Source organism: Ochotona princeps, chromosome 27 (assembly GCF_030435755.1).
Source record: "Ochotona princeps isolate mOchPri1 chromosome 27, mOchPri1.hap1, whole genome shotgun sequence".
Lineage (NCBI taxonomy): Eukaryota > Metazoa > Chordata > Mammalia > Lagomorpha > Ochotonidae > Ochotona > Ochotona princeps.
Window position 1 is genome coordinate 21,099,535 of NC_080858.1, and position 26,377 is coordinate 21,125,911.

Genomic DNA, 26,377 nt, shown 5'->3' on the forward strand with positions numbered 1-26,377 from the left:
CAGTAGATTGTAAATGTTTCATGATTTTATTTTTCTCGTTAGACGCCTGTAGAGTAAAAAAGGTGGGAACAGGACTAGTTCTTTCTCATAGAGAATCTATTGAACTCAATATATTATCTAAAAAAAATCATCCTTCACCATGCTTTGTAATGCCATATGTTTCCATATCCTACAGGTCTCTTTCTGGATTTCTCATGCTGCTCTCTAAGTCAGTGCGTGCACAGAGACTACACTGTTTTAATTCATGTGGTTCATAACCAGTCAGAATATCAGGAAACAGAAGTTATCTCATGTTTGCTGTTTCCCAGGACTCTAACTTGGCTCATCTTGGTAGTTTTCAGAATTAACTTGAAAATATAGAAATCTTAGAATCAGAGCACGAATTTCCGTCTAGGCACATGTGACCCCTTTCTTGTGGTTTTGTTTGGCATTAGAGTTGTCTGACTGAATCAACAGGAGGATAATTGACATCCTCGGAAATACTGAGTCTTCCCGTCCATAAACACTTTCTGTCGCCTCCAGTCTTCAATTTCTCTCAATAATGTCTTCTACTTTTCTATGCAGAGACGTCAGCTTGCCTTTGTTAGATGTACTCTGAGCTAGAAAGTGCTTGCATTGTATTTAAATGCCAAACTTTCAGATGTCTTTTTATAATCATTTACTACCAAAAAAAAATCCTGATTTTTGCCTGGTGACTTTGTTTCTAGTGATATCATTAATTTCCCCTCTAAATTGGATAGATTATTAGGGGATTCTTTTGAATATTATACATAAGCTATAATGTGATACACAAATAAGAGTTTCATTTCTTATGTTCTAACGTGTGTAGATTTTCCTATTTTATATGTATTTATTTAACTCTATCATACCAACTAGAACCTCTGGCTTGTCAGGTATTCTAGTCTTGTTACTTCTTCATTTTTTAAAAAGGATTTATTTTTAATGGAAAGTCAGACTGACAGAGAAGGAGAGTCAGAGAGGAAGATCCTGTATCCACTGGTTCACTCCCCAAAAGGCCGCAACAGCCTGAGCTGAGCTGATGCAAAGCCAAGAGCCAGAAGCCTCCTCAGGATCTCCTACATGTGTACAGGGTTCCAAGGCTTTGGGCCGTCCTCCATTGCCTTCCCAGGCCACAGGCAGGGAGCTGGATGGGAAGCACATGAGCCGGGATAGGAACTGGTGCCCATATGGGATCTCAGCACATACAAGGTGAGGACTTAAACCACTAGGCTACCGCGTCAGGCCCAGTCTTACTACTTCTTTCAAGACAAAAAAACTTTTGATGTCTCATCATTAAATGTGATGTCTGCTATAGTTCATAAATATGTATGTACTGATGCTTTTTATCAGATTCCAGAGACTCACTTCTAATTCCTAACTTGTTAAGTTTGTCAGTTTTGCCACTAACAGGTATGAATTTTTATCAGAAAATCTTTGTGCATCATGAGTGTGATCATAAGGTTTGCCTGTTCAGCTTGCTGCAGGTGTTGAATTCCACTGATTCATTTTTGCTGGTATGAAACCAAATTTGGTTTCCTGGAAGAAATAGACATTGGATGTGTTCTTATCCTTTTGAAATATTCTCAGTTTCGCTTCATATATTATGATGTTGACATCTCCATTCACAAGACCTATAGTTATTTCTAATAAAGAAACAGCAGTTGAAATTGAAAGCCCTTTTTCCTCTGTCTAAAATTGCCGTTTGTGTCTCTGGTGTTTACAAGAGCTCACTGGAAAGATCCCTCCGGGTCCTGGCCTCTTGGCCACCACTTGCAAACAGGCACATTTCCTTAGAGGAAATCTCCTGAAGTCAATTTCATCCACTACCCCTCTACGTTTTCCCCTTTTCTGGGATCTTGTTCCCTCCTATTCATGTTGCATTGGTAACTCTCCAATTACTCCCCCAATACTTGTTTCTTTTCACTTAACATTTTATTATAGGAATTTTCAGACATAAGGAAAAGGTTAAAGTATGTTGCAGTGAGCAACCATATGCCCACAGACCAGATTCTATGATTTAAATGGTACCGTGATTGACTTGCGATGTTGTTCCATATAGCTACCCCTCTGTCCGCCAGTCATTTCTTCTCATTTTGGATGCATTTATAAAGACATCTTAAAGGAAACTTCTCTGTAAATATGTGGGCATGTGTTTCATTAATCAGCGTTCAGTATTGTTTTTGAAGAGATTGTTCATCAGGTGCATTTACATAAAGCAAATTGCACAAATCTTAGAGGAACATGGATTGCTTTGACAACTGTATCAGTGCCTAGGAAGTCCCCAGTGCCATTTCCCAGGCATTTCTTGCTTACCCTTCCACAGAGCTAACTACCATTATCATTTGCACAATACGTTCATTTTACCTGTTGTAAAACTTCTTAATGAATTTTAGTTAAGGTCTTTTAACTCAACCTGGTATTTTGAAACTTATCCTATTTTTGTACATCCAGTTGGTTCCTATGTATGGCTGAGGTGTGTCCCATACATGAATACAGATAATGTGTCTGTTCATTTTCCTTTGGAGGGATCCCTGAGGAACTGGGGACTTTATACCTTGTTCCTGTCTCGGGAAAATATATTCAACATCCTACCAGTAAAAAGTTCATTTGAGGTAGATCTGCAACAACGTAGGGTGAAAGCTCCCTTCGGTTCCTAGTTTGCTGTGTGTATGTGTGTGTGTGTGTTAACATCAGTTGCTCCTGGAGACCTATAACACAAATAATATACCTGTCAACCCTCTGACGAAGACAGAATTTGGAGCAGCAAGAACTTTTTTAAAGATTTTAAAATTTTACTTTAAAAAGTTAGAAAGAGCCATCTGTTGGTTCACTCCCCAGATAGCCACAATGGCCAGAGCTGGACTGATCTAAAGTTAGGAGCAGCCAGCTGTCTTCCAGGTCTTCCACATGTGGGCAGGGTCCCAAAGATTTGGGCCATCCTCTACTGCTTCCAGGCCATCGACAGGGAGCTGGATTGGAAGCGGAGCAGCCAGGACACAAAGCAGCAGCCACCTCCGCAGAGGATGAACGCCTGCTATTCCACCGTGCCAGCACCAGAGCTGAGAATTTGACCCTCGATGTTTTAGTGATAGCTTTATTGAGAGGAAAAGTAAAACAAAAATTCTATCAGATAGATATTCCCTTAGATAAGTGGGTCTTTTTCATCATCTTTTGTAGAAAGGAAATGGAGAAGCAAGAAAAATACAGAGGAAAATATTTATTCAGGGTGAATTGTACAAGGTCATCCGTACTACACTTTTGAAAAAGAAAAGACGTCTAATTATGGCAGTTTTCCCTTATTCACAATTTTCATGTCTTCCCATCTTCACAATTTCCATGGTTTTAGTAACTCATAGTCAATGCGGTCTAGAAATAGCAAATGGAAAATTCCAAAAATAAACAATTCAGAAGTTTTAAATCAGTTTTACTACAGCGTATTGCTATAATTTTCCTGTTTTATTATTAGTTACCATTGTGACTTTCTTTCTTAGGGTTTATTTATTTGGATGGCAGAATGACAGAAAGAGGAATAGAGACAGAGAGAGCCTGTGCATTCTCCTGTCCTTTTGGTTCACTCACCAAACGCCTACAACTGCTGGGGCTGGATCAGGAGGAAGCACAAGTCAAGAACTCCACCCAAATCTTTCACGTGAGTGGCAGTAACTCAGCTACTTAGACTACCACCCACTGCTTCCCCAGGCACATTAGCAGGGAACTGAATTGGAAGCTAAAGAGCTGGGGTTCCAATTAGCCCTCCAATAAAGAATATGGATACCCCAATTGGCAACTTAATCCACTGTGCCACAATGCCCACCTGTTGCTGATTTCTCACTGTACTTAATTTATAAGTTACATTGTATCTCAAGTCTCTATATATTGCATGTTCTTTCTACTCTTGCCAAAGCATCACAGTTCTAACTTCTGAGCCCATTGTTGAAAACCTTTTTCAGTCAAAAGAGGACCCAGGGGATTCTCATACCCTTGTTCATAGACAGACAGCCTGGTATGGTGAGGCAGTGGCACATAAATCCAAAACCTGATGGTTGCTATCTTGGCCTTAGCTGAGGATTAAGGGGTTTTTTGTGCTATTTTAAAGATTTATTTATTTTTATTGGAAAGGCAAATTTACAGAGAGAGGGAGGGATGGAGAGATATTTTCCATCTGTTGGTTCACTCCCCAAATGGTCACAACAGCCAGAGCTGAGCTAATTCAAAGCTGGGAACCAGGAACTAAGCTCTCCTAGGACATAAGCAGAGAGCTGGATGGGAAATGGAGCAGCCAGGACATAAACCAGACCCCATATGGGAACCCAGCACTTACAAGGGAAGGATTAAGACTTGGGGTTTTAAGGCTCATTGAGAGGCACCATTTGAAGTGGACTTGTCTATGAAGTCTTGAACCAAACTAGCAGTTAAGTGTGTGTCTATTCTAGAAGCAGCATCCTTTGAATGAGAGGACATTTGTGACTGCACAGGAAACATGGACCCCAAGTTTTTGTACCTAAAACAACTTGATCCTAGTAGGCATTTTGGATAAGAAGCCTTCTAACATTTGTAGTCAAGGCCTGTCCGATTAGAAAAAAGCTAATGGAGCAGTCTGGCTTATTTTTTCTAATCAGCCTGTGGAGTTATCATATCTAAAGCTGTCATGAACAGTAATACAGGTTGTATCCTGCACAGAGAAACCCTGTGGGTGGGGTGTGGGCATTGAAATCAACCCTTCCCATCATGAACCAAATCTTTGTGTCCTGAGCTATGGTCACCTAAGAAGGTTCAAGCTGTACTTGAATCTACCCTACTCACAGCCTGTATTTCCTTCCTTCCCTCATCCTTTCTAGGATAACTGTGGGGCCACAGGAACTGACTGTACACATATTGCAACCCTCTTACTGCTGACCTTGGCATTGGGATAGACCGGAGGCACTGGGCTAGCTCATGTCTGAGCTCCTCTGTGTGATACTAAGCAAGGTGCTTTCCCCTCCTAGGCCAAGGTTGAAAGGTGTGGAGGTGATGGGCAGCTGAGCTTCTCACAACAAAATACTTACATTATTTCCACTTCATACATTTCAAAAAAAAAAAAAGCTGAGGGGTTGAGGAGGACAAGTAGCTTGTCTAAGACTATACAGTGGAGCTCAAACCTGCACCAGGCATTAGTTTGGCATTAAAACCAGTGTATGTGTGTGTGTGTCCATGATGATTTATCAAGAAAGCCCACAGAAATCGGGACTAAAAGTTAAGTTTAGAGAATGAACTCCTAGTAATAGTTAAGACACCTGTATCCCCTGAGTACCTGGGCTCAACTCCCAGCTCTGTCTCCGGTCTCTATTTCCTGTCAATGCAGTTCCTGGGTGGCAGCGATGACGGCTGAAGTCATGAGGGCATGGCGGAGACCTGAACTGAGCTGCCAGCTTCTAGTTAGTGACTGGCTTGGCCCTAGACCTGTGGGTATAGAAAATACAAGTTTGCTCTGTGTGTATGTTTATGTGTGTGAAATAGATAGTGTGTGTGTTGCTTATATAATTGTCATTTAAATAAGCAAATAATAAATAAAAGTATGAAAAAGACAAGTTTATTCGGGTGGAAAATAATTTGAAATCAAGGTACATGAAGTTAATGGAAAGTTAATGGAAATGCATATTACAAAAAAACGTTCTGTATGGATTTCAAAAATTCTTGCACTAATGTAAACGTATCTTTCAAGCCTATTTTCTAGCTTCTTTTTGAAGCACCCACTTATGTTTATAAATATTCACAATGCTTAAAAGAGTGTGTGACATATAATGCCAAGATTATTAAGCTTCTGACACTCCATTAGTACTCAATAAATGTGCCCTATTATTACCATCAACATCATCTGTAAAGAAAGTTTCCACCTGCTAACATTCCTTTCTGCCCTGGGAGTTTATGCATTTGCAGTTCTGAGCTCCCAGCAGGGCTACCCTTTGTTGCTTCAGCATTATTTGCATTCTGGATGGGGCCTGAGCACAGCCTGCTCTGGCACAGGAGCAAAGTTGTGATTGAATTGGTTGGTAAATATAGCAAGCCACCAGATGTGTGCTTGAGGTGTGTCTGTCTGTAAATGGTGTGTAGTGTGTGTGTGCATGTGTGTGTGTGTGTGTGTGTTGGGGACAGCAACAGCAGTGCAGAGCCTTCATGTTAGTTGAATTCAGCTTGCTTCATTCCCAAGACCTGATACTTCTTTGTAGTGTTTTGTGGGCGCTCCAGACACAGGAACCTTAGTGGAAAAGATTCAGTGATGAAGTCCCTTGGTTTTTCTGAACCACGGGAGAGGAGTTATTGTTAAGGAGACACAAAGAGGAAGGTTGTACCTTCCTCACCTGCCACCGCAGTGCACACACTTTGCATTGGATCTGCCTGTGGAGAACCATCTGCCTTTTGAAGGCAGAGTTACAGAGACAGATGGAGGGTGAGAGAGAGGTGGGGGGGATCTTTCATCTGCCGGTTCACTCCCCAGTTGACTGCAAGATCCAGTGCTGAGTCAGGCCAAAGCCAGGAGCCAAGACTTCATCTGGGTCTCTTATGTAGTTGACAGGATCCCAAACATTTGGGCCATCTGCTGCTGCTTACCCCAGGCCACGGACAGGGAGCTGGATTGGAAGTGGAACAGCCAGGACTCAAGTGCACACCCATAATGGGATACCAGTTTTGCAAGTGGCAGCTTTTATTGGTAGGTCACAGCACCTACCCCATAGACAAACTCTTAGTGTTCTTCAAGAGAACAGGGTTCCCATCCTCCTTTGTCCAGATCCCTGATTTTTGTACATATACTTCTCCAGCCTACTGTATCCCTTCCTACCAGAAAAACATAGCTCTGTCAATAGACTATTTGGCCCCTAGATTTTCCCAAGCCTTCATACCACTCAAGGGCCCTTACCAAGCAAATCTTAAAATTACCTCAATATTCAGCAGAATGAATTATGTGATAGAAACAGCACAGGCCTTGTAATTGACTTTTTACTCATGCACTGGCTTTTAGTCATCCTCCTCCCACAGGACCCTGACTGCATGGTGTGTTGCTTGTATTTATACTCCTTGTTGCCAAAGAACACAAAGTTAAAATACCTTGTACGCAAAGGTAAAACTAAGAAACTGAGGAGTTCAGCTACTTTCCCTGAGCCACCAGGCAGTGGCAAGCCTGGCTCTGCTTGTTCCATATTCCACGCATAGTCCAGCAAGAATTCTGTGGCTTTCATTCCCTTTGAGGGTTACTCTGTTCTTACAGCTTACATTTAAGCTTTCCATTCCAACTGCAACCTTCCAGCTTCCCAAGCACACAACATGTTCTTCATCTTTGGAGACCTCTCCCCCAAAGGAAGGAAGCCACCAAAGGCCATTGGGTGGGAAACAAGCCCTTGGCTTCATCAATTCAACACGCAGGCCCCGGCCTTCCACTCGGCTTACAGACCTGTTCCAGTGCTCTCAAGGTCTCTAGTAACCACAGCATCCGCATATTTTGAAACCGCTACATAGTCCCTATTTTTTTTCCTTCCATCTTGCTATTCGGTGATGCCTCATTACACCTGTGAAAGGCTCCAGAGCCAGCTGGCTGCCGAGGCATGTGGAGCAGCAGATGAATGAAAATATAGATCGCTCTCAACCTTTGTGAAAATCAATCTGAAGAAGGAAGCTCTGATGGGAGGGACAGCCTGCAGAGTATTTTATTGTCCAAAGAAGGAATTAATGGCAATGCCATATCCATGTCAAACCCAGGCAATAAAACTTTATGGGTTCCTCCCCATGAAATATTTTGTTTATATCACACGGGGCCAAAACGGATTTTTTAAAAATTTTTCTTCAGTTCCCCTCCCCCACTCCCTTCCCTTTGTCCCCTGAGGCCTATTCCCTTTGGAAATGCATTAGTTACCTAGGAAACCTGAATGCCTTTTTTTTTTATGAGCAGAGTTTGGTGCAACATAAAGTTAATTTATAAGGTGGTTAGGAATTCATGTTGTGACGAGTGAAACAGGAGACTGTATTATGATCTCTATATCCACCTGTGTGGTAGAAATGCAAACCTTCTCTGGATCATTACGAGTAATTTCTGGAAGCATAATTATGAATATATATGCTATTTCTCCAGATGAGTTGATTGATTGTGGCTCAGTGTAATTCATTATATTGTTCAATGGTAAGCCCGAGAACATAATTAGCAATAACAACAGACCAGTAAGAGACCATGCAATCTGTTGGAGAGTTGAAGGATGTGATGGAATTCCCTTTTAAAATGATGAGGTGATACTACTGGAAAAGCAGCAAATAAACAAGATGCGATTTTGAAATCCTTCATTGAGTACTTTCGCGCTGTGGCTCACATGCAGAGCCTTACCAATTTGTAAAAATGCCCACCACTTCATTCTAAGTGCCTGACGTTTTCGTATGAAAGGGGAACACAGACATCCTCGTTGTGGAAGCCCACAAGCCATGCCAGACATGATCTTGTTTCTAAAGACAGAGAATGTTCTGGACCTTCAGACAGCAGAGCAATGCTCACATGGAGTTGAGCGCTGTGCTGAACTTTTCAGGGGAATCAGTCCTCCTGGTTCTCCTGTGAGGCTGGCATTGTTCCTGCCAATTCTAGATGGAGTTCTGAGAAGAGAAGGAACCTCCCCTCGCGGACAGAGCCTCACGGGGAGGAGGCAGCGTGAATCCAGGTTTAGTCAGACTCCCCACTTCTGGCCACTTGCAGTGCCTGGCATGTTGTTGGGTTTCTTCTTTGGTTTTATTTCTGGTCCCTCTGGGGGAAAGTCATGCTAAGCATGAGGCTTTTCAGTCTTTGATTATTGAGCGCAGGGTAGGGAACATGAGGGCTCACAGAATTTCACCTTTTTAGGAGATCCAGGGTGGTACTTAGGACACAGCTGTACTTTTACTTTCAAAATTTATTGATTTTTATGAGAAAGGCAGGTTCACAGAGAGAGAGGAAGATCTTCCATCTGCTGCATCACTCCCCAAAATGGCTGCAACAGCTAGAGCCTAGTCTGTTGGAAACCAGGAGCCAGGAGCTTCTTCCACACAGGTGCAGGTTCCCAAGGTTTTGGACCATGCTCCACTGCTTTCCCAGACCACAAAAGAGAACTAGATGGAAGTGGAGCAGCAGGGGCATGAACCAGCATCCTTATTAAATGCCTGTGCTTGGAGGAGGAGGACTAGCCAGTTGAGCCAAAGCACCAGCCTGCTTTGTTGTTGATTTATTATTTTTAAAAATATGATGGGACACATTTGGGGTAAAACCTAGACTGTGTATAAAAGACATAGACAAGTCTTGGTTTCCATGGACAACTTTGCAGAAAAAAGCATAAGGTTTCCTATAGGGTTCTGGGGGCTCTGGGCCATGATTCATTGACTGGATCTACTGTGTGACTGTGGGTCGGTAAGAAAGCCATTACTCCTCGCGCAGGAAAGGCTAGGCAGCCTGAAAGCCAAGGTAGCAGGAAACCGCCTTTGAGGAGCCTGGAGATTCCAGTCTGAGTGAGGACACCCTTTGCTTTCCCTTTCATTGTTTCCCAACAGACTTCAGGCACCTGCAGTCCTCTGGGTGCGCGGGGTGGAGGAGATGGCAAGCCCTGGTGCCAGTCCTGCCCTCTGCACCCTCCAGCAACTGAAGACCAAACTTGTGAATGCTGCGTGATGTACTAAGGTATGTGTTTTTTTTTTTTATCATCTCCAAGGAAAGGACAAATCCATGAAAAAGGGCACACACTCAAGAGTGCTGAATGTGGTGGGGGCGGTGAGGAAGGGAGCTGTAAGGAAGCGGGATAATCCAGTTTTTTCTTCCTCACATGTGGTTTTAGAGGAAAGTGTCCTGGGAGGCCACTTAGTCCAATTCTCTCATTTCCTGGGTCAACATGTTGCAATGAATTAAGTACATACTAGGCTAAGTTGCAACCTCCTTCCTGGCCACGTGACGAGCTCTCTCCTCCCCGCCCCACATCCTCCCCACTTCTTACACAGTAGGAGCCTTGGAACCTTAGATAAGGGTTCTCCTTCACCAGAGCTCCTGGGGCGTTCCTATTCTCTTTCTGTTCAGCATTTCAACCACAGAGTGGTGCTGTTGCAAAGGATTCGCGTGGGCAAGCTCCAGAAAGTCCCTTTAGGAAAGAGTTTAAATACAGGGCTTTCAAACACTCGCTGTGGTCCCCTGTGCTCTCAGACAACTTTCAGGAATCCAGGTCTTCCCTTCTGATGCAGCAGGGAACGAGTGACCTAAAAATATAATCAACAGATGGAGGGTCCAAGCCTTGACCACAGAGTCAAGCCTGGAGAGGCAATTACCCGTCTCATCAAAAAGAACCTAGTCAGGGCTGCTGTCCCCTGCACAGGCTCCCGACCACGAACTCCCCGGTTGATTTCCCACTTCTGCCCTTGCCTGTCTATCTCTGCCACTACAGCCATTCCAACACAAAGAAAAAAAGAAAGAAAACCACCTTGATTTAGAAACACAGGTTGGCTTCAAAGTTACCACCTTAGGTAGCTCCACACCCGGAGTGTCTGACAACCCAGCAGCTTTTAGTCTGCTTTGTAAAATAAAATCCTTCTAGGAATTTATTCTATTTTATTTTCTTCAGCCTATCCACTTTTCTGGTCACATCGCCGCTGTCTCCGACAGGGAAAGGAAGAGCTGAGATGAGAGACGAAGGAAAAGGAAAGGGCTGTGAAGGGAAGTGCGGGCTTCCTGCTCCGCACACCTTGCTAGAAGCTGAGTTAACACAAAGGCCAGGGGCTGGGGGACTGCGGTGGGAACGCACTCCGTGCGGGGAGCAGTGCGTCTCCAGCTCACTCCCGCCTGCAGGCGGAATCTCCCCATCTTGCCGTCTCTCCCCCACCGCTCCTTCCTCCTTCCCCCGAAGAAGTCGCGCCTATTTGGCAAGATTAAGGTGTCTTCACTGCGCCCAGGGGCAGACCCACCAGCTCCTGAGAATTGGGAAGCCCCGCTATTGTAGGCCGAGGCAGAACCAGGCCTCCAAGCAGCGCACCGCATCTGCAGAACAAGTCGGAGGCTTCCTCTGGACTGCCTTTTCTTCCTCTACAGAGTTTTTTCAAATTGAAGCTTGCCCCTCTCCCCACCTCCTCCCTCCCACACTGCCACTGACAGAGGAGCTGCGGGCAGGTCGAGTCCGCACTTGTAGTTAACCCGTTCCTCACTGCAGCGGAGCCAAGTACCTCTTTCCCTGCCTCAGTCAGGTTCACGGAGAACCAGAGGCAGGGGGCCAGTAGAACTCGGCCCCAGGAGCCCAAGCCGGGGCCTGAATTCCTCCTTGGCACCCGACGAGGGTGGGGAGGAGGAGGGACGGGAGAAGAGCGGGAAAGGGCAAGTGCGGGAAGTGGGGGACAGGAGGGAGGCGGGCCAACTGAAAGGGGCGGAGGTGGGGGGGGGGTCACCAAAACCAAGACTCAGCAGAGAAGCCCCATCCAAACCCATGTGGCGCGGCGCGGAGGGGTGGAAGACTCGCTGGAAAACGTCGGGTTTTGGCACCAAGGGAGCAAGCTGAAGGAGGACCCTACCCTTCGGAGGGGTGGCGGGGAGGCGATGCCCCTGGGCCCCCGTGGGCGTCGCCGGCTGCGGTGATGACGAGGCAGGTACAATGTATCCTGTACGCAGCCCCATCCGTCTCCCCTTCCTTACCCACCGCCCCCCTCGGACCTCGCGTCTCCTCTCCTGCGTTGGTTTGTGCCTGAAACCTTGGGCAATTCTGGTGCGTCTCGGTGAGCGGGCAAATGCACAAACAATTCCGAAAATGGGGCTTTAAAAACAAAAACAGACCCCTGGCTGCGACACAGAGCCGGCTGCTTCCTAGAGGTCTCTACTATCAGGGCGGGGAGGAGACGGAATCCTCGCTCGCTCGCTTGCTCCCCTCCCCCAGGGGCGCAGGAGCTCCTCCGTCCAGGCAGGAAACTGCGTCGGGGGTATTTGGGAAGGGGGTCCACCTCCCCTGGCATCCAGGATGAGGACAGGTTTGAGGGCAAGGGTGTGAAACTCCACTCGCCCCCTCTCCTTTTCCAGGAATCCCTAAATAACAGATCTCCCCACCCCCTCCTTCTCGACGGCAAGTGCGTGAAAGAAGATGACTTAACTCGGTAAATTTAGAGGGAACGAACTTGGCCTGCCTGGGGTCCAACAGTCGGCTAAATTTATCACCCAGGGCAGATTCTCATCCCCCCCAGCCCTACCCCATCCTTTCCTCGAATGAAGCTGAGATGGGGAGGTGAAGCGAGCAGAGCATCCCGGCTCTAGGGGTGCCACGCCTAAGTGGATTCCTCGCTGTCTTCTTTGCGCCCGGCAAAAACAGACTGATAGGTGCCCAGCGGGTGTGCTCTGTTGCGGGCCCGGTTTGGAAAGAAGGGTCTTAGCAGAGGCTGAGCTGAGAGGGCAGACTCCAACACAGCCCCCTCTGCAGTCCAGGCTCGGGCAAGTTCACGGGCGCAGCCGCCCCTCCCTCGCTCCCCTCAGCCCCCAGCCCCAACACGCAGACTCGACCTCCCCCGGTGGAGTGCCGACTAATGCGCCCTGGGTGTCCTTCCCTGCAGCTGCTGGCTTGAAGGGGGAAGAGGGTCCTAGGGCGTGTGCGGCTTGTGGGTGGTGGTTGGAGGGAGAGTAGGGTGGGCTTGGGAGAGGGTGAGGAGAGATCTGGAACTGCTAGGAGCTAAGGCTTGGCCAAGGAGTAGGTGTTGCAGCCCCAATCGGCATGCAAGGCCCTCCTGCCACCGCAGACACTCTGCCACGAAAGCAACAACGAAGATGAAAAGAAACGTTTTTTAAGAAAAAGGACAAATAAGGCAGAAGATATTAACGTGCTAAATGTAGTGATAAACGAAACGTCTTGTGGGTTTTTTCCCCCCTTAGGATCTCTAAGAGGGAAATGGGGACGGGGTGGGGGCGCACTAAAGAACTCTTAATTGAGAAGTTCTGTTTTCTTTTCATTTATTTATTTTTACGAAAAAACTAAGCAGAATGACCCCTTCTCCCCTCCAGGCCTCCAGAGCCAAGTCCGAGAGCGCCCGGGCGCGGTCCTGCCGGGTGCACAGCGGGCCGGGAGCGGGGGCGGGAGGCGCGGCGCGCAAGGGGTTAAGGCGCTGAGCGCCCAGCCATCTGGCCGGGTTGGCTGCTTATAACCGCGCAGATTCTGTTCACGGGACTCAGAGTTGAAGGTTCCTCTCCCTACTGAGCAGCTCCGCGCACCGCCCCGCCAGAAAGCTCAACGCAACTTTTCTGCGCTCTTCTTTCTTCCTCTCGTTTTCCCCCAGCTGGGTGGTGGCTGCGGCGGGCTTGGGGAGGGGGGGAAGACTTTGGATGACCCAGCTCGCGTCCACCTTTCTCTTCATGTCGACGTCCCTGCAAACAGTCACACGAATGCCATGGTTACTTCTGCCACGGTAAGAGGAGGCAGCGGGCACGTTGGGTGGGCAGGTCCGGGGGCGGAGGGCGGCGATGGTGGCGCGCGTGCGGTGGGATTTTTTTTTCCTCCCCGTGGACCTCCGCGGGGAAGGGGTTCCTAACTCGTACTGCGCCCCACCCCCATCGCGTTGCACGCATTCACTTTCCTTGGTCTGCGCCTTCCCCCAAAGTTTGTGCTGGGCTCTGCCCAGGCCAAGGCTCAACCCGCCACCATCCCCCTCCTCACTCATGCACCTTTCTTTCTCTCTCTCTCTCTCTCTCTCTCTCTCTCTCTCTCTCTCTCTCTCTCACACACACACACACACACACACACACACACACACACACGAACACTCCTCCTACCTCCGCCTTCTTCCTAGCTTTGCAAGAAACTACCCTCAATCTGGGAAAGTGATCAGGTTTAAGAGACCTGGATTGGAAAGGGGCGGGCGGGGGGAGCGGAGGCGAGGGGAAGCCGGGACCAAGCACGAGCAAGAAAGGGAGTCTGCCCGGCCCCCCAACCCACCGCTCCTCGGAGAAGGCGCTCCGTGCACCTTATAACAAAAGGGGGTGGCCGTCAGACCCTGGGCGACCAGGAGGCTACGGTGCAGCCGCAGTTTCCCGGCACTCTCCCTGCGCTCCTCTCACCACCCTGCACAATTCTCCGCACGCCCCCAACCATAACCCTTGACTTGTTGTAGGTTGGGGGTGGGGACACACAGCTCTGCATCCGGACGGTGGGCACTTCCCACTTCGGGAGACGGGGCTTTCGGCCGTGTACCTGCACTGGAGTCGGGTTGCCCTAGAGGCTCGCCCGCATCCACCCGGTTGCTGGCGGGATCCTGGGCCTCTGCGCAGATGTTGGAGTCCCGCGCGAGGCCCGTACTTCTGGGACTCAGCGGAGGAGCGGTGGGCCGCCCGGCTGGGTCATCCCTGGGTTTTTTCCTAGCGGTTTCTACGAGCGAGTTCTAGGAATCTGAGTGCCTGTGGAGGAAGGCTGGGAGAACTGGGGATCTCCAGAGCTGGACGGGAGTTAAAAGAAGGAACAAACCACCAACCTGCCTATGGCCCTAGACTCCTCCCCAGTTGGTGCATGCTGGTAGTGAAACTGAGGACGTTTGCAAGTTGAGAGGGCAGGAAATGGGGGGCCGGCGGTCGAGGGGCGGGGGAGGGGGTTTCTGATTGTGACTCCAGGGCGTTGAGTGGGTGCGCGTCCGGGAGGCGCCGCTCCTTTGCGGGAATCTGGTTGCTGCGTTCCTCATCTGTGCTTCAGATGCGCAGTACTGACACCCCCTCCGGGAGTGGCGTGAGACCCCGGACTGCGAAAGACCCTTCTCCATGAAACAGTGGCTAGGGTGGGATTCCAGAGCGGGCGCTGGGGGGTGGGGGAGGACAGGAATGCCAAACATAATGTCTGGTCTGACTTTGCGGCTTGCGGCTGGCGGCAGGTTCCCGGGCAACGCTGAGACTCCGCTCCCAGGATGTAGTCCGAGCTCCGGGTTGGAGCTGGGGGAGCTCAGAGGCTTTTCGCCCGAGGTTTAGTTTTTATGTGTTGGAGGCGGAGACACAGAGATGCAGGGGACTGGCGCGATTGGGGGAAGGGAGCATAGAAAGGCTGAGTGTCACTCCCAGAGGCTGATGTTTGTAACTTAGTCCATACCAAATGTGCTGGGGACGCTGCTTTTTTGTACAAAGGTGCCCTCTCCCGACCCGCAAAAAAACGCGAGCGAAGGAGAACACCAATGCAACCCCAGCCGCTCTGCGTGTCAGGTCGGAGACCGTAGGCAGGTGGAGGGCGCTTTACTCTCTGTACTGTTGTCACCACACTCAAGGTCGCCTGCGCACTCTTGGCCTGCGCTCCCGCTCCAATTCCTTCCTGACCTGTCGCACGAAGAAAGTTGAGAGGCAGAAGGCAAACGGATCCAATCCAACCGCCTGCGCCTGGGGCTGCAGCACACAAACGTGAGGATGAGAGAGTACAGGAGAGAGAGACCGGCTGCTGCTGTCCAGAGGGACTGACGGGAAGAAGAAACTTTGCAAGTGTGTGATCTTGGGCGCATGGGGGAAGATTCCGAGCCCAGGAGGACTGCATGGGAGCTGGTTCTGTGTGATTGGGATCCGTCTTCCTGAGGAGGGAAATGGAGAGCTTTGGGTGGCCAGGAAGTTTTCCCAGGGTCTGCCCTCGTAGGGGGTGGCGCTGCCCGGGAGGCGTCTTGAGTTTCTGAGGAGTCTGGACGTCTGTGTGCACAGCGGGAGATGGGAGCTTGTGAGAATACAGGTACAGCTAATGAGGATTCTGTACCTGGAAAGGGTGTCAGAGCAGGAGGTGTGCCGGGTGTGGAAGGCAGATGGCAGGTGCACCACTGCACCCGGCACCCGGAGCGGGTGGGAGTAGGTGTGCAGCGTGGGCGCGCTTCAAAAGGGTGGAGGGTTATGGGACCTTGGCTGTCTGAGCATGACCGAAGGGGTGTGTGACAACCAGAGGGGGGAGATGAGCTGGAGGGGATCAGAGTGTGAACTTGAGAACTACACCAGGAAATTTGGCCAGGATGGCAAATAGGGGATAGAAAAACTGTGGTTTCCACAGACATTTTTACGGAGAAACAAGGCCTGCCGGGACGGTGCTGCGTGGATGTTTGCCTCACTTCCTTCCCTGCTTCCCCCAGAGAAAAGAGAATTGCAGAAGATTTGTGGGGGGGGGGCGGCAAGTCGTGTCTACTTACAGAGAAAAGGACCTTGTGTGTTGGCACTGGGTGGGAAACAAGGATGTGTGCCTAGAACTGGACGCTTAGTGGCAGGGAGCTGTGTAGGATCAGGTTGTAAAGTGGGTTTCTTATGCAGTGTGGGAATTCGCTATTACTGATATTTATTAGTAATTAAAATGAATTGAATGCCAACTAAAGCATGATTCTGGATGTTGAGGCATGGCATGTTGGCCTGGGGGGAAAATTTCTCCTCAGCCTTGGTTCATGACTGTTGTATTGTTCGCAGACGTTTCTTCAAGGCTTAGAATTGTTTTCCAGGAGAGGTTTGTGGATCTTGAAGGACTAATGAAAGATGACTTGAATGTTATCTGTGGTTTTGACAAAAGAAGTGGGCCTAAAGATAGGGAATGGTGGATACTTGAAGTATGACTGTTGCTTGTAGAGCCAGCGGACTGGGAATCAGAGGGTGTTGCTGGCTAGGTCAGAGTGAACCCACACTGCAGGTTCACATTCCTGATGGTGCGCAGTGCCTGCTTCTTAGGTGGAGTCAGAGGAGAGGGCTTTTGGGATCCAGAAAGATGTGAGCTGAGAGTGCTTGTTCTTCTTTAATGTTTCCTGGCCTCCATGTCAAACTAACCTGAGCATGCATATACATGTTCGTGCATGCACTGAGCACTGGTGGAAAGCAGCTGCGAAGAAATGAACCAGGAGTGCGAGAGGAACATACACTCTAGCTCTGGTGAGGGGATCTATGGGGTGTTTTTGCAGGAATTCTGTGTGTCTGGGCAAGGGTGAGCAGTCTCTTGCATGTTCCAAATGAGTCTATTAAGAGGGAACAAAATGGGGGTGGTGATATGTACACAAGAAGAGCTGGAGGCTTTGGGGTGAGGGAGGATGAAGTTGGCTGAGATCAGAGCAGGAAGCAGGGTGAAGGTTGATGATGGACACGGAGTTGCCTGCTGGGGCTGGAAGATAGAACCCCTCTTCTGGTGAGGCTCTGATGCCGAGAGGAGGACTCAATTCATGGCAGTTGTAAACTCCCATCATCCTACATGCTCTGTTTTGAGATTCTATGCTATTTTTATGGGAAGTCCCCCTCTTCAAGAAGGGTTTGGTATAGAGCTTGACCATTGATCAAAAGGCTTGGTGGCTGGAGAGTCCCAGGGACAGAGCCTCAATTCAGTAAGTCTTGCCATGTTGAAACAGTATGACTTGGGAAGTTTTCTCATTCACCATCCCTGTCCTCCTTTATTGTAAAATGACAAAGTCTGTAAGGACTCAATAAAGATGAGATTCCTGTGTTTACTTTTCCACATCACATCAAAACTGGGTGTCTTTGGTTCCACAGAATTCTCAGAACTAGCTGAACACAGCTGACAGTTAGCATGTAAGTTTTTGTGAAAGGGGGGTCGCTGCCTCCCGACAGCCCGCACTCATCCCATCTCTACTGCTACCCACTGTGTAAGCAGGACTTTTTTGCTGTAACTGTGCGTGGGTTTACTCATCCTAACCTGGAGGCAGCCAAGCCTAGACTCTGCTTGATGGAAATCTGAAAGGCCTTTGATCTCTTGAGAAGAAAGAAGGTTCAAGAATCTGTATGATTAACGATGGGAGACAGGCATGTTCCTATTTTTCAACATCAGGGATGCAGACCCTATTGACCAAACCAGTGTGACTTGGAGGACAGAGAGGTCAGTAGTTATTCTGGGCAGAGCCACCACTTGTATCAGAAGGAGCCAAATCCAACCATCCTGGGTGACATCCATGCCTGCTTTCTTCTGCTCTGGGAGTCCCTGGCAGGCAAGGGTCTGCCTGGGAAGAGAAGAGCCTGGGCTTTGGGTTTTTAAGCATGCCGGTAGCCCCCACCCAGTGTAGCAAGTCGGGCACAGCCACTTTTCCCAGAGATGAGGACCGAGGCATGGAGAGGCTGCCTGTCAACTCCTGGCTCAGCCTCAGGCTCTCATCCTAGAGTTCAGTGGCCATAAATAGTCAGAAGCTCAGCTATTTCCAGGAGGCACTAAACCAATTCTGTTGCTTTTCTTGGCAAGATTGGGCCAATTATGCTGATTGGAAGAGGTCATCACTGATGGGTCTCAAGTTCCCCAGGAGGGACAGGCCAGCAGCATTTAATTCCAGAACATGCCCCATCTCTGCAGTTGCACTCCCAGATGTGTCATTTGTTCAGACGGCTCCTCTTCCCCTCCATCCCGGATGTTTTGCTGAGCAGGCAGCGTCTGCTCAGCTTCTTCAGACTTCTTTCCTTGAGCCCATCTGATTCTCCCGTTCCACTCCTGTGTCGGCTGAAGAGAAAGGGTGGAGCCCCAATTCATAGGATCCTTACAAACCACGAGCTTGCTTCAAGACCTCACCAGATGCTGTTGTGCTTTTCAGTGAGGTCTGCAGTTTCTGGCACTGGAGATTTGTTGGACCCATGGCCATTTTTAAGATTTTAGGTTTTGTTTAAATTTGAGTTTGCTGGAAAAGGATCAAACCTTCCACAAAAACTGATAAGGTCTGAATATGTACTTTGTGTTAAGGTCTGCCACATGGAAAAAGGAGAGTATGGGGTGTGTGTGAGACTGTGTGAGAGTGAGTGTGTGTGTGTGTGTGTGTGTGTGTGTGTTAGAGGTGACAGTTGTATAAGCATCTGATTCAGATCAGATTGTCATCATACTGTGTCTTAAAGGTGGGTCAGCTTATGCAAACAAATGAAGGGCAGAGCCTATCAGACCATTTGTGTTTAGAGCTGTGTGTGTGTTTCTAAGTAGAAGCCAACATAAGATCCATTTCATTTTTGCCTGGACCATTTCTACTGAGGTCAAGGCCAGACAAAACTAGCCTTCCAGAGGACTCACTGTAGAACTCACGAGAATACGTACAATAGATAGCCTAAGAAATGTAAGATAGTCTTCGTTGGACAGTTTCTACTACTCAGCCTTTCATTTTGCCTAAAACTATTAAGAGGGTAGAGAGAGAGAGTCCACCACACATCTGATCGAAACCCATTTGTTGTTGATGTCTCCATGTCTGTCACAGACTTAAGCAATATTCATCAGGGAACCAAGGAGGGCTTCCTGGGGTTCTGGGCATCCTCGGAGAACAAACCTCTGACAAGGACTGTGATTGAGCTGGAAGCCAAATTGTAAAGCGAAACATGGTCTGTTGAATTGCTCACTGCTGAGCAACATCTCCAGAGACCACATCTATTGGGCCCTAGATGGTGCATTGCTGTGCTCAGAGATCTTTGGGAAGGACTGAGACCAGAGCTTACTGACCTCAGAGGATCCCAGGCCAGGGCAGGTGTGAGCAGCATGAGGCAGAAGATGGCTTGCCTGATTTGCTGGTGGTGGTTCGCGACTGAGCTCCATCATGAAGCAGCTCTGCTATCCAGGCTGCGATCTGGCTTGAGTTAGAAGATCTACAAGTTCCATCTTATCTCCATCGTCCTAGGATTCTACAGTAGCAACAGCTCTTCCTTAATCAGTGCTGATAGGCTTCACAAGAAGTATACCCTGGCATATCCGTTATGAGCTTCTGTGTTTATTTTCAGAGAGTAGCTGAGTCACAGGCAAACAATTTTACCAGAATGCTTCCTTTTGGCCAAGAAGGCTTGAACATTGGCCCAACTTGCAGAATGACTGATGATGATAGTTAATATTCAAGCACTTGCTGGGTGCAGACATTACCTAAAATGCTGTATACATGATCTCCATGCCCAAAATAATCCCATTTATTAGTGGAGACACTGAGGTTCTGTGAGATGAAGGGATACATTAATGGCCACACAACTGCATATTGATGTGCTGGCTTTCCAGCCCAACAGCCTGTGTCCACTTAAAGCCTGTCACCTGCCAGTTTGAGTCTTTTCTGCGTTCTGTGAAGTCATCCAGAAGTGCTCAATACACTTTTGCTAAGTTTGTTACTCCACAGGGTAACTTGTTCCACCTGAAGGTTCCTTTTCCTGTGCAGGGAAAAATGTTTGGGTGTTTCAGCCACCTGCTGGCAAGCATGTGCCACATCTGTCTTAGGTTCCACGGGTTCTCCCCCCTCCTTAACTTTCCATTCTGTTGACAAGGGAAGCTGCCCTTCCAGAATGTGGGTATTGATTTAAGCCACAATTGCCTCCTTGTAAACTCTGAAAGATTGGAGCCGGACATCTGGTTTTGATTCACACACCCTCGGGAGGTAGTAGGTCCCAGTGTTCTTGAGTCCTGAAATGGGGTATGAACGGAATGGAGGTAAAAGGGAAAAACGGTGAAAAGTACGGTATTGATTCTGCATTGAGAAAGTGGCTCTTCCAGAGTGTACACTGTCTGGGCCAGGACCAAAATGGAGGTTGATTTCATGCTGGGAGTTTGGGAACAGGGGTTATTGTGAGGACTGGGCTGGCCAGGCTGTGGTGAATGCAGAGCAACACAGACAATATCAATTCCTCCAGCCCTAGCAGTTGCCTCTGCAAAAAATTATCTGGGTGGTTCCAGAAGTTGAGAGACCAAATGAGTGTCTGGGATGGTCGTTGCCTTCTTTGAAAGTTATCGCTGAAGTCTCTCTTCTTTCTCCCTCCACTCACTTCCCACCTACCACATTCACAATGTCAATGCAGTTAATGGGATGCGACTTTGTTCCATAGGTGAAGGTATTTGCGGTGGGTCAGTCAGTGGAGAGCAGTAACCCAATGTCTTAGTTGGTGCTCAGAAACACCATTTAGACAATCTTTCACGTCAACTTTTCCTCTTCCAGGGAATATAGCCTTTGACTCTTTAATGATAGGCAGGATTTGGCAATTTACCACCCTTCCTTCTGCTTCTAAGTCAAGTCCCCAGTGTTTAAAAATATCTTCCCCCTCTGGCTCCAAGTTGTCCCTTAGGGGAAATGAGTCAAGGTCTCAGTCTGGGATTGCTTGCATCCTGGACCTGCTCGTGTTGGTTCACAAATTACTTCCACTGGGCTCACGTGGAAGATTTCTCAACAGGAATGTGCCACAATTAGAGAGAAGCCCTCCCAACACCCAGCTGGCCACATTCTACCTTGCAAACCAGCAGCACGACTTTGGGCCAGACACTTTGGGCTTTGTGTCCACTTCTGGAGAAGGAGAGGGTTGAAGTGGCTCATTGGTTTGGAGGACCCTGCTGGTTATAACTGTCCAGATAGTCTGTAAATCTGCTGCTTTCCCAGCCTCCTGATAGCCTGTGCCTGGGATCTTTGGGTATCCCTGTTGGTCTTGAGGACTTCTGCACAAAACTGTGGAGGAGGTAGAGGAGGAAATTAAGTTACGTGATGCCAGATAAGTTATTGAACATATGGGTAAGTGTGTGTTTATAAAGTGCTGAAGAAGCAAACTTGGCCAGATTTGTGGCAGATCCTGGGTTGGAAGCTGGGGGAGCATGGGGAGATATTTGTGTGGGATAAATTGCTGTGGGTAGCCAAATTCAGTAAGCCAAATCAGAAAACTCCAGAACTATGATCCAGCAGCTCAGACTGCTAACTCTACCAGACACTAACGGTGACTTTGGAAAGTCCCTAATCCACATCAGGTCTCACTTGTCTCATGAGTTAAATGACAAATGTAAAGGCTACTGGCTTGGACATTCTCTAAAGTGTTTCCTATCTTACCATAAAATTTCAGAAATTGGGGACTCATAAGAAAATTTGGATGGATAGATCAAAAGGAGATACCCTCAGATACCAGGGGAAGGCTGAATTCCATGGCTTAGTGGCTAAATGCTTGCCTTGAAAGCACCGGGATCACATATGGACACCAGTTTGTATCCCGGCTGTTCCACTTCCCATCCAACTCCCTGCTTCTGGCCTGGGAAGGCAGTAGAAGATGCCCCCAAACCTAAAATCTTAGGATCCTGCACCCACATGGGAGACTCAGAAGAATCTTCTGGCTCCTGGCTTTGGATCGGCTCAGCTTGGCCTTTGTGGCCACTTGGGAAGTGAAATAGCAGATGGAAGATCTCTCTCTCTCTCTCTCTCCTTCTCTCTGTAAATCTGCCTTTCCACTAAAAATAAGTCTTTTTTAAAAAATATAAATGCAAGGGAATGTCTGGGTAGCAAAACGATAGGAGTGACAGATTTTGTCGTTGAGATGGCATTGGGCTGTCTTCTGTTTGTGTATTGTGCTTCCTGTGCTTAATCCTCCACTTTCACCAACAATACAATTTTTTAGGGTTGATAGATTTATTTGAAAGACAGAAGTGGAGAGAGACCACGCTCTTCCATCTGCTGGCTACTGGTTTACTTCCCACAAGACTGCAATTCTAGGACTGGGCCAGACTAAAGCCAAAAGCCAAGAGCTTCCTTTTGGCCTCCCACGTGGATGGTTGGAGCTCAAGCACGTGGGCCATCTCCCACTGTTTTCCCAATTGCATCAGTAGGAACTGGACTGAAAGTTGAGCAGCCAGTACTAGAACAGGCACTCTGACATGGAACGTAGGTATCGCAAGCCATGGCTTATCACAACACTAGCCTAACTAACATCAATGAAATTATTAATCATCCTTCAATTCTTTTCAACAGTCACCACGTCCTCTAAGGGACTTCCTTCCATTTCCCCCCAGTCTGGAACCCCCTTCTCTGACTCCCTTTGTTTTATATGCATGCCTCTTTCCTCATTAGCATGTGAGCTGTGTAAATAAAGGGATCTCTTCTTCCTCTGTGTCTCTCCAGCACCTTGAAGAGTGGTAGCCACAGAAATGTACTGGGTGACTGAGGCAGTGGCTGGGTGCGGCAGTAATAGCACAGGGCCAGGAAGCAAGGTCAGGGAGGTGGGGTACCTTGTCTGTGTCTCAAGGTCATGAATGCACCCTCCTTTCCCTCTTGGAAGAACTGCTCTTGTTCTCTCTAAGGGCCTCTCTGTACCAGTTCTTCCCCTCCCTTGTTCTTCTGTGGGTTCTTGGTCACGAGGAGGTGGGTTTCATTGTGTGGGTCTCTTTCAATCTTGGAAAGCAGCTCAGAGCACAGATGAAGATGATTCAGTCTGCATCCTATTAGCGGCCCTGCACTAAGTATGGGAGAAGATCCTGGTTATGAGCTGTTATGAGAAACAGGTTACCATCCCTGTGTACTGGGGAGGGCAGAACCCAGGGTTCCTGTTTGTGTGTTGCTTTCTGGTGTGCCTGATGTCACAGAACCCTCCTGGTACAGGAGTAGGCTGGAAGGGAGGGACAGGAGATGGTCCAGGAAAGGCCTCCATTTCCACATTACAGAGGTTTTTTTTCCTTCCTGAATTCCTCGTGCCAGACCACCATGACTGGCAATGGATGTTCACAACTCATTGGCATGTGAGTTTTTAGTCCTTCAAGGGGAGAGTTTGGGACCAGGTTTATGTTGTGTAGATGCTAAGGCTTAGGGCATGGATAGGGGTGTGTGCTCATTGGTACCATTTCCAGAAAGATCTCTGAAGAGAGCACAGGCAGGGGAGGTGAATCCATCCGAGGAGTTCAGGCTCTACTTCCGCCAGCCTCCCACAAGAGGCTCTGACTCTTGTGACCACTTCTGACACAGGCATACACTGCCATCTACTGTCCACTTCTGTCTTCTGAGGTCCTCCGGCTCAGGGAACTTTGTGACTTTTTCTTTCTCTCTTTTTTTCCACATCCTGTTTTTAATGAGAGAAATAGACATTGGATCCTTTTTAATGATTTTTTAAAAGAATTTGAAAGGAGGACTATTTAAAAAATCCGTAACACAGGAGCGGATATTTGACCAGGAGCTGAGACACCAGTTCTCACACACACACACACACACCATATTGTTGAACCTGCATCCAATTCCCAGCTCCAGCTAATCCTACTCCTGCCAATGCGCACACTGGGAGGCAGCAGCAATGGCTCCAATAATCGTGTTTCCGCTACCCATGTGGGAGACACAAGATTGCATTAGCAGCCCCTGGCTTCAGCCTGGCTCAGAGCAGGCTATTGTAGGTATTTGGGAAGTGAAGCAGCAATATTGGAACTAAGCAAATAAATCAGTAACAAACTCTGCAAAATAATTGTATCTGCTTAATCAAAGTCTTATGTAAAGGGGACCGTCCTGCCTCTGCCCAGCCCTCTTAACCCTTGTCCTCCATGGCACGTGGAATTCCCAGAAGTGAAGGATCTAGCCTTAGCTCCTGTGGCATGGCAGTCTCATTGCAAGTAGAAACCAGCCTTACAGAGACAGTATGTGCATGACCACCAGCAGATGCTTAGCAATGACAGCAGCAACAACAGCAGGTTGGAGAACAGAAGAGTCTTGAAGGCTGGGCTGAGTTGGAATAGATGGTGATGGGCCAGTTGACTGAGTCTTCATTAAGGAGCACCAGGAGTGAGAAAGATGCCCCTGAGAAAGCTGCATGACATTGTGGGACAGACTCGACACTTGTCTAGAGACCAGGGACTCCTCACCACTGAAGTGAGGCTGGGGTTCTTGTTGTCTAGGTGTCATCCCATCCCTTATGGTGCAACCATGTGTCATTGTGTGTGCAGGAGGAGGTGGTAGTACCCTGGTACCCAGAGTGTTCAGGAGCAATAGTGCCATTTGGATGCCTACAGAGAGGGTCGTTGGATGTGTGTCCCTAAGATAAGAACACTGTAGGCAAGGGGTGATCTCCCTGCGGGTAGAGAGAGCGCATTTGGGATGCCATGCCATGCCAATCCAAGGGAGTGAAACACTTCTAAGCAGCGTCTGTGTGCTGCTTCATCTCCATGGTGCAGAGTCAAAAACAACCCCATCCTCAAAGTTACTGCTTGAGAATCCTTGTGATGGTCGTTGCTGAAGTCTAACAGTCCTTTACCTTACAATTCACTCTGCCATTGCTTTTCTATTTACCTTGCTTATTTGAGGAATAGAGAGAGAGGGGAAGGGAGCTGCTATCTGCTGTTTCACTCCCCGGGTGCCAGAAATCGGGAGGTCAAAATTGGAGATTCTCATGTGAATGGCAGGAACCCATCTACCCGAGTCATCAATGCTGCTTCCCAAGGTCTCTGTGAACAGAATTGAGATTCCAGTCTAGGCTCTCTGATATGGAACATGGGGTCTTAATCATTGTCTTAGCTAAATGCTCACCCCTGGAGAATTTTTTTTAAGTGCTTGAGATTCTTTTTAAAGATTTATTTCTTTGAAATTCAGAGTTACATGAAGAGAGGGAAAGACAGCAAGAGAGAGATCTTTCATCTACCACCCCATTCTACAGATTTCATAATGGCCCAGACTGGAACAGGCCAATGCCAGAAGCCAGGTGCTTCACCTGTGTCTCCTATGTGAGAGCAGGGATCCACTTACTTGGTCCATCCTTCGCCTCTTTCCAAAGCCATTAAAGAGTTGGATCAGAAGTGGAGCAGCCAGGCCACAAACCAGCACCCATATGGGATGCCAGCATTGCAGGCGGCAGCTTTACCTGTTGCACCACAGTGCTGGTTCGCATTTTTGAGACACTTTTGATGGATGTGGATTAAAACATTGGAAAGACTGTTTTTTTGTAACTCTTTCTCTTGCTCTTTCTTGGCATTTGAATCACCACAAAGGAAACATGCTATTTACTTCATATTTTTGTCTGTGCATGTGTGTGTGAGAGAGAGAGAGAAACTAGAAGAAAGATGTTGTGTGTTGTACTCTGTTAGTAGGTCTAGGAAAGCAAATTGCATTTAGGTTGGGTTACTGGTTGAGAGATCTCTGCTCCTGCCATAATCCTCTATTGCTTTTCTTTGACTTGTCAGTTCTTGTACAGATCCCCAGCTCATCTTCCCACCCCCTTCAGCGCCAAGGGCTCCTCCCGGGGCTGCTGGATAAAGTTACCTGCTGTCTGCAACAAGTCTCCTGAGTTCTTTGGTGGTGGGGGTAGGGAAATGTTGCGGGGCTGCTCAACAGAGGCACAGTCGAGGCTGGAGCAATTAGAGAAGGTCAGGTTTGAGATGGAGAGGAAACAAAGGAAGGAGATTGGCATGGGATTGCAGTTGGTGATGGCGTGTTTTCCTGTGGCATGACGGTACCTGCAACTCTTGTCTGGAGAGAGAAGGAGAGCAGGGAATTGGGAAGAAGAGATGAAAGGGAAATCCCTCCACGCGATCAAGCAGCATTGAAGGGGAGAGCAATTCCCAGCAATATGCACGGATCCAGGAAACCTCAGGAAATACGCAGGAAGTGTCCTGATGGTCTGGGAAGTGGTTTGTAATGACTGATGAAAGGAGGAAATGTGCAGTCAGGTGCCTGCTAGAGAGCAGAGTGAGATCTTGTGTGAAAATAGACATGCCTGTGGGAGAGACGGGGAGGACAATGAGGAGCAATGAAGACTCGG

General features: G+C 48.1%; 1 protein-coding gene across 1 annotated transcript in view; it reads left to right on the forward strand.

Moving 5' to 3' along the window:
* Positions 1–13,283: 13,283 nt before the first annotated feature.
* Positions 13,284–26,377, forward strand: part of NTF3 (neurotrophin 3) — a 58,294-nt gene continuing 45,200 nt past the window's right edge. Inside the window, exon 1 of the mRNA XM_004596358.3 lies at positions 13,284–13,392. Coding sequence (XP_004596415.1) covers positions 13,375–13,392 — 18 coding nt within the window. The 5' untranslated portion in view covers positions 13,284–13,374. The remainder of the gene's footprint in view (positions 13,393–26,377) is intronic.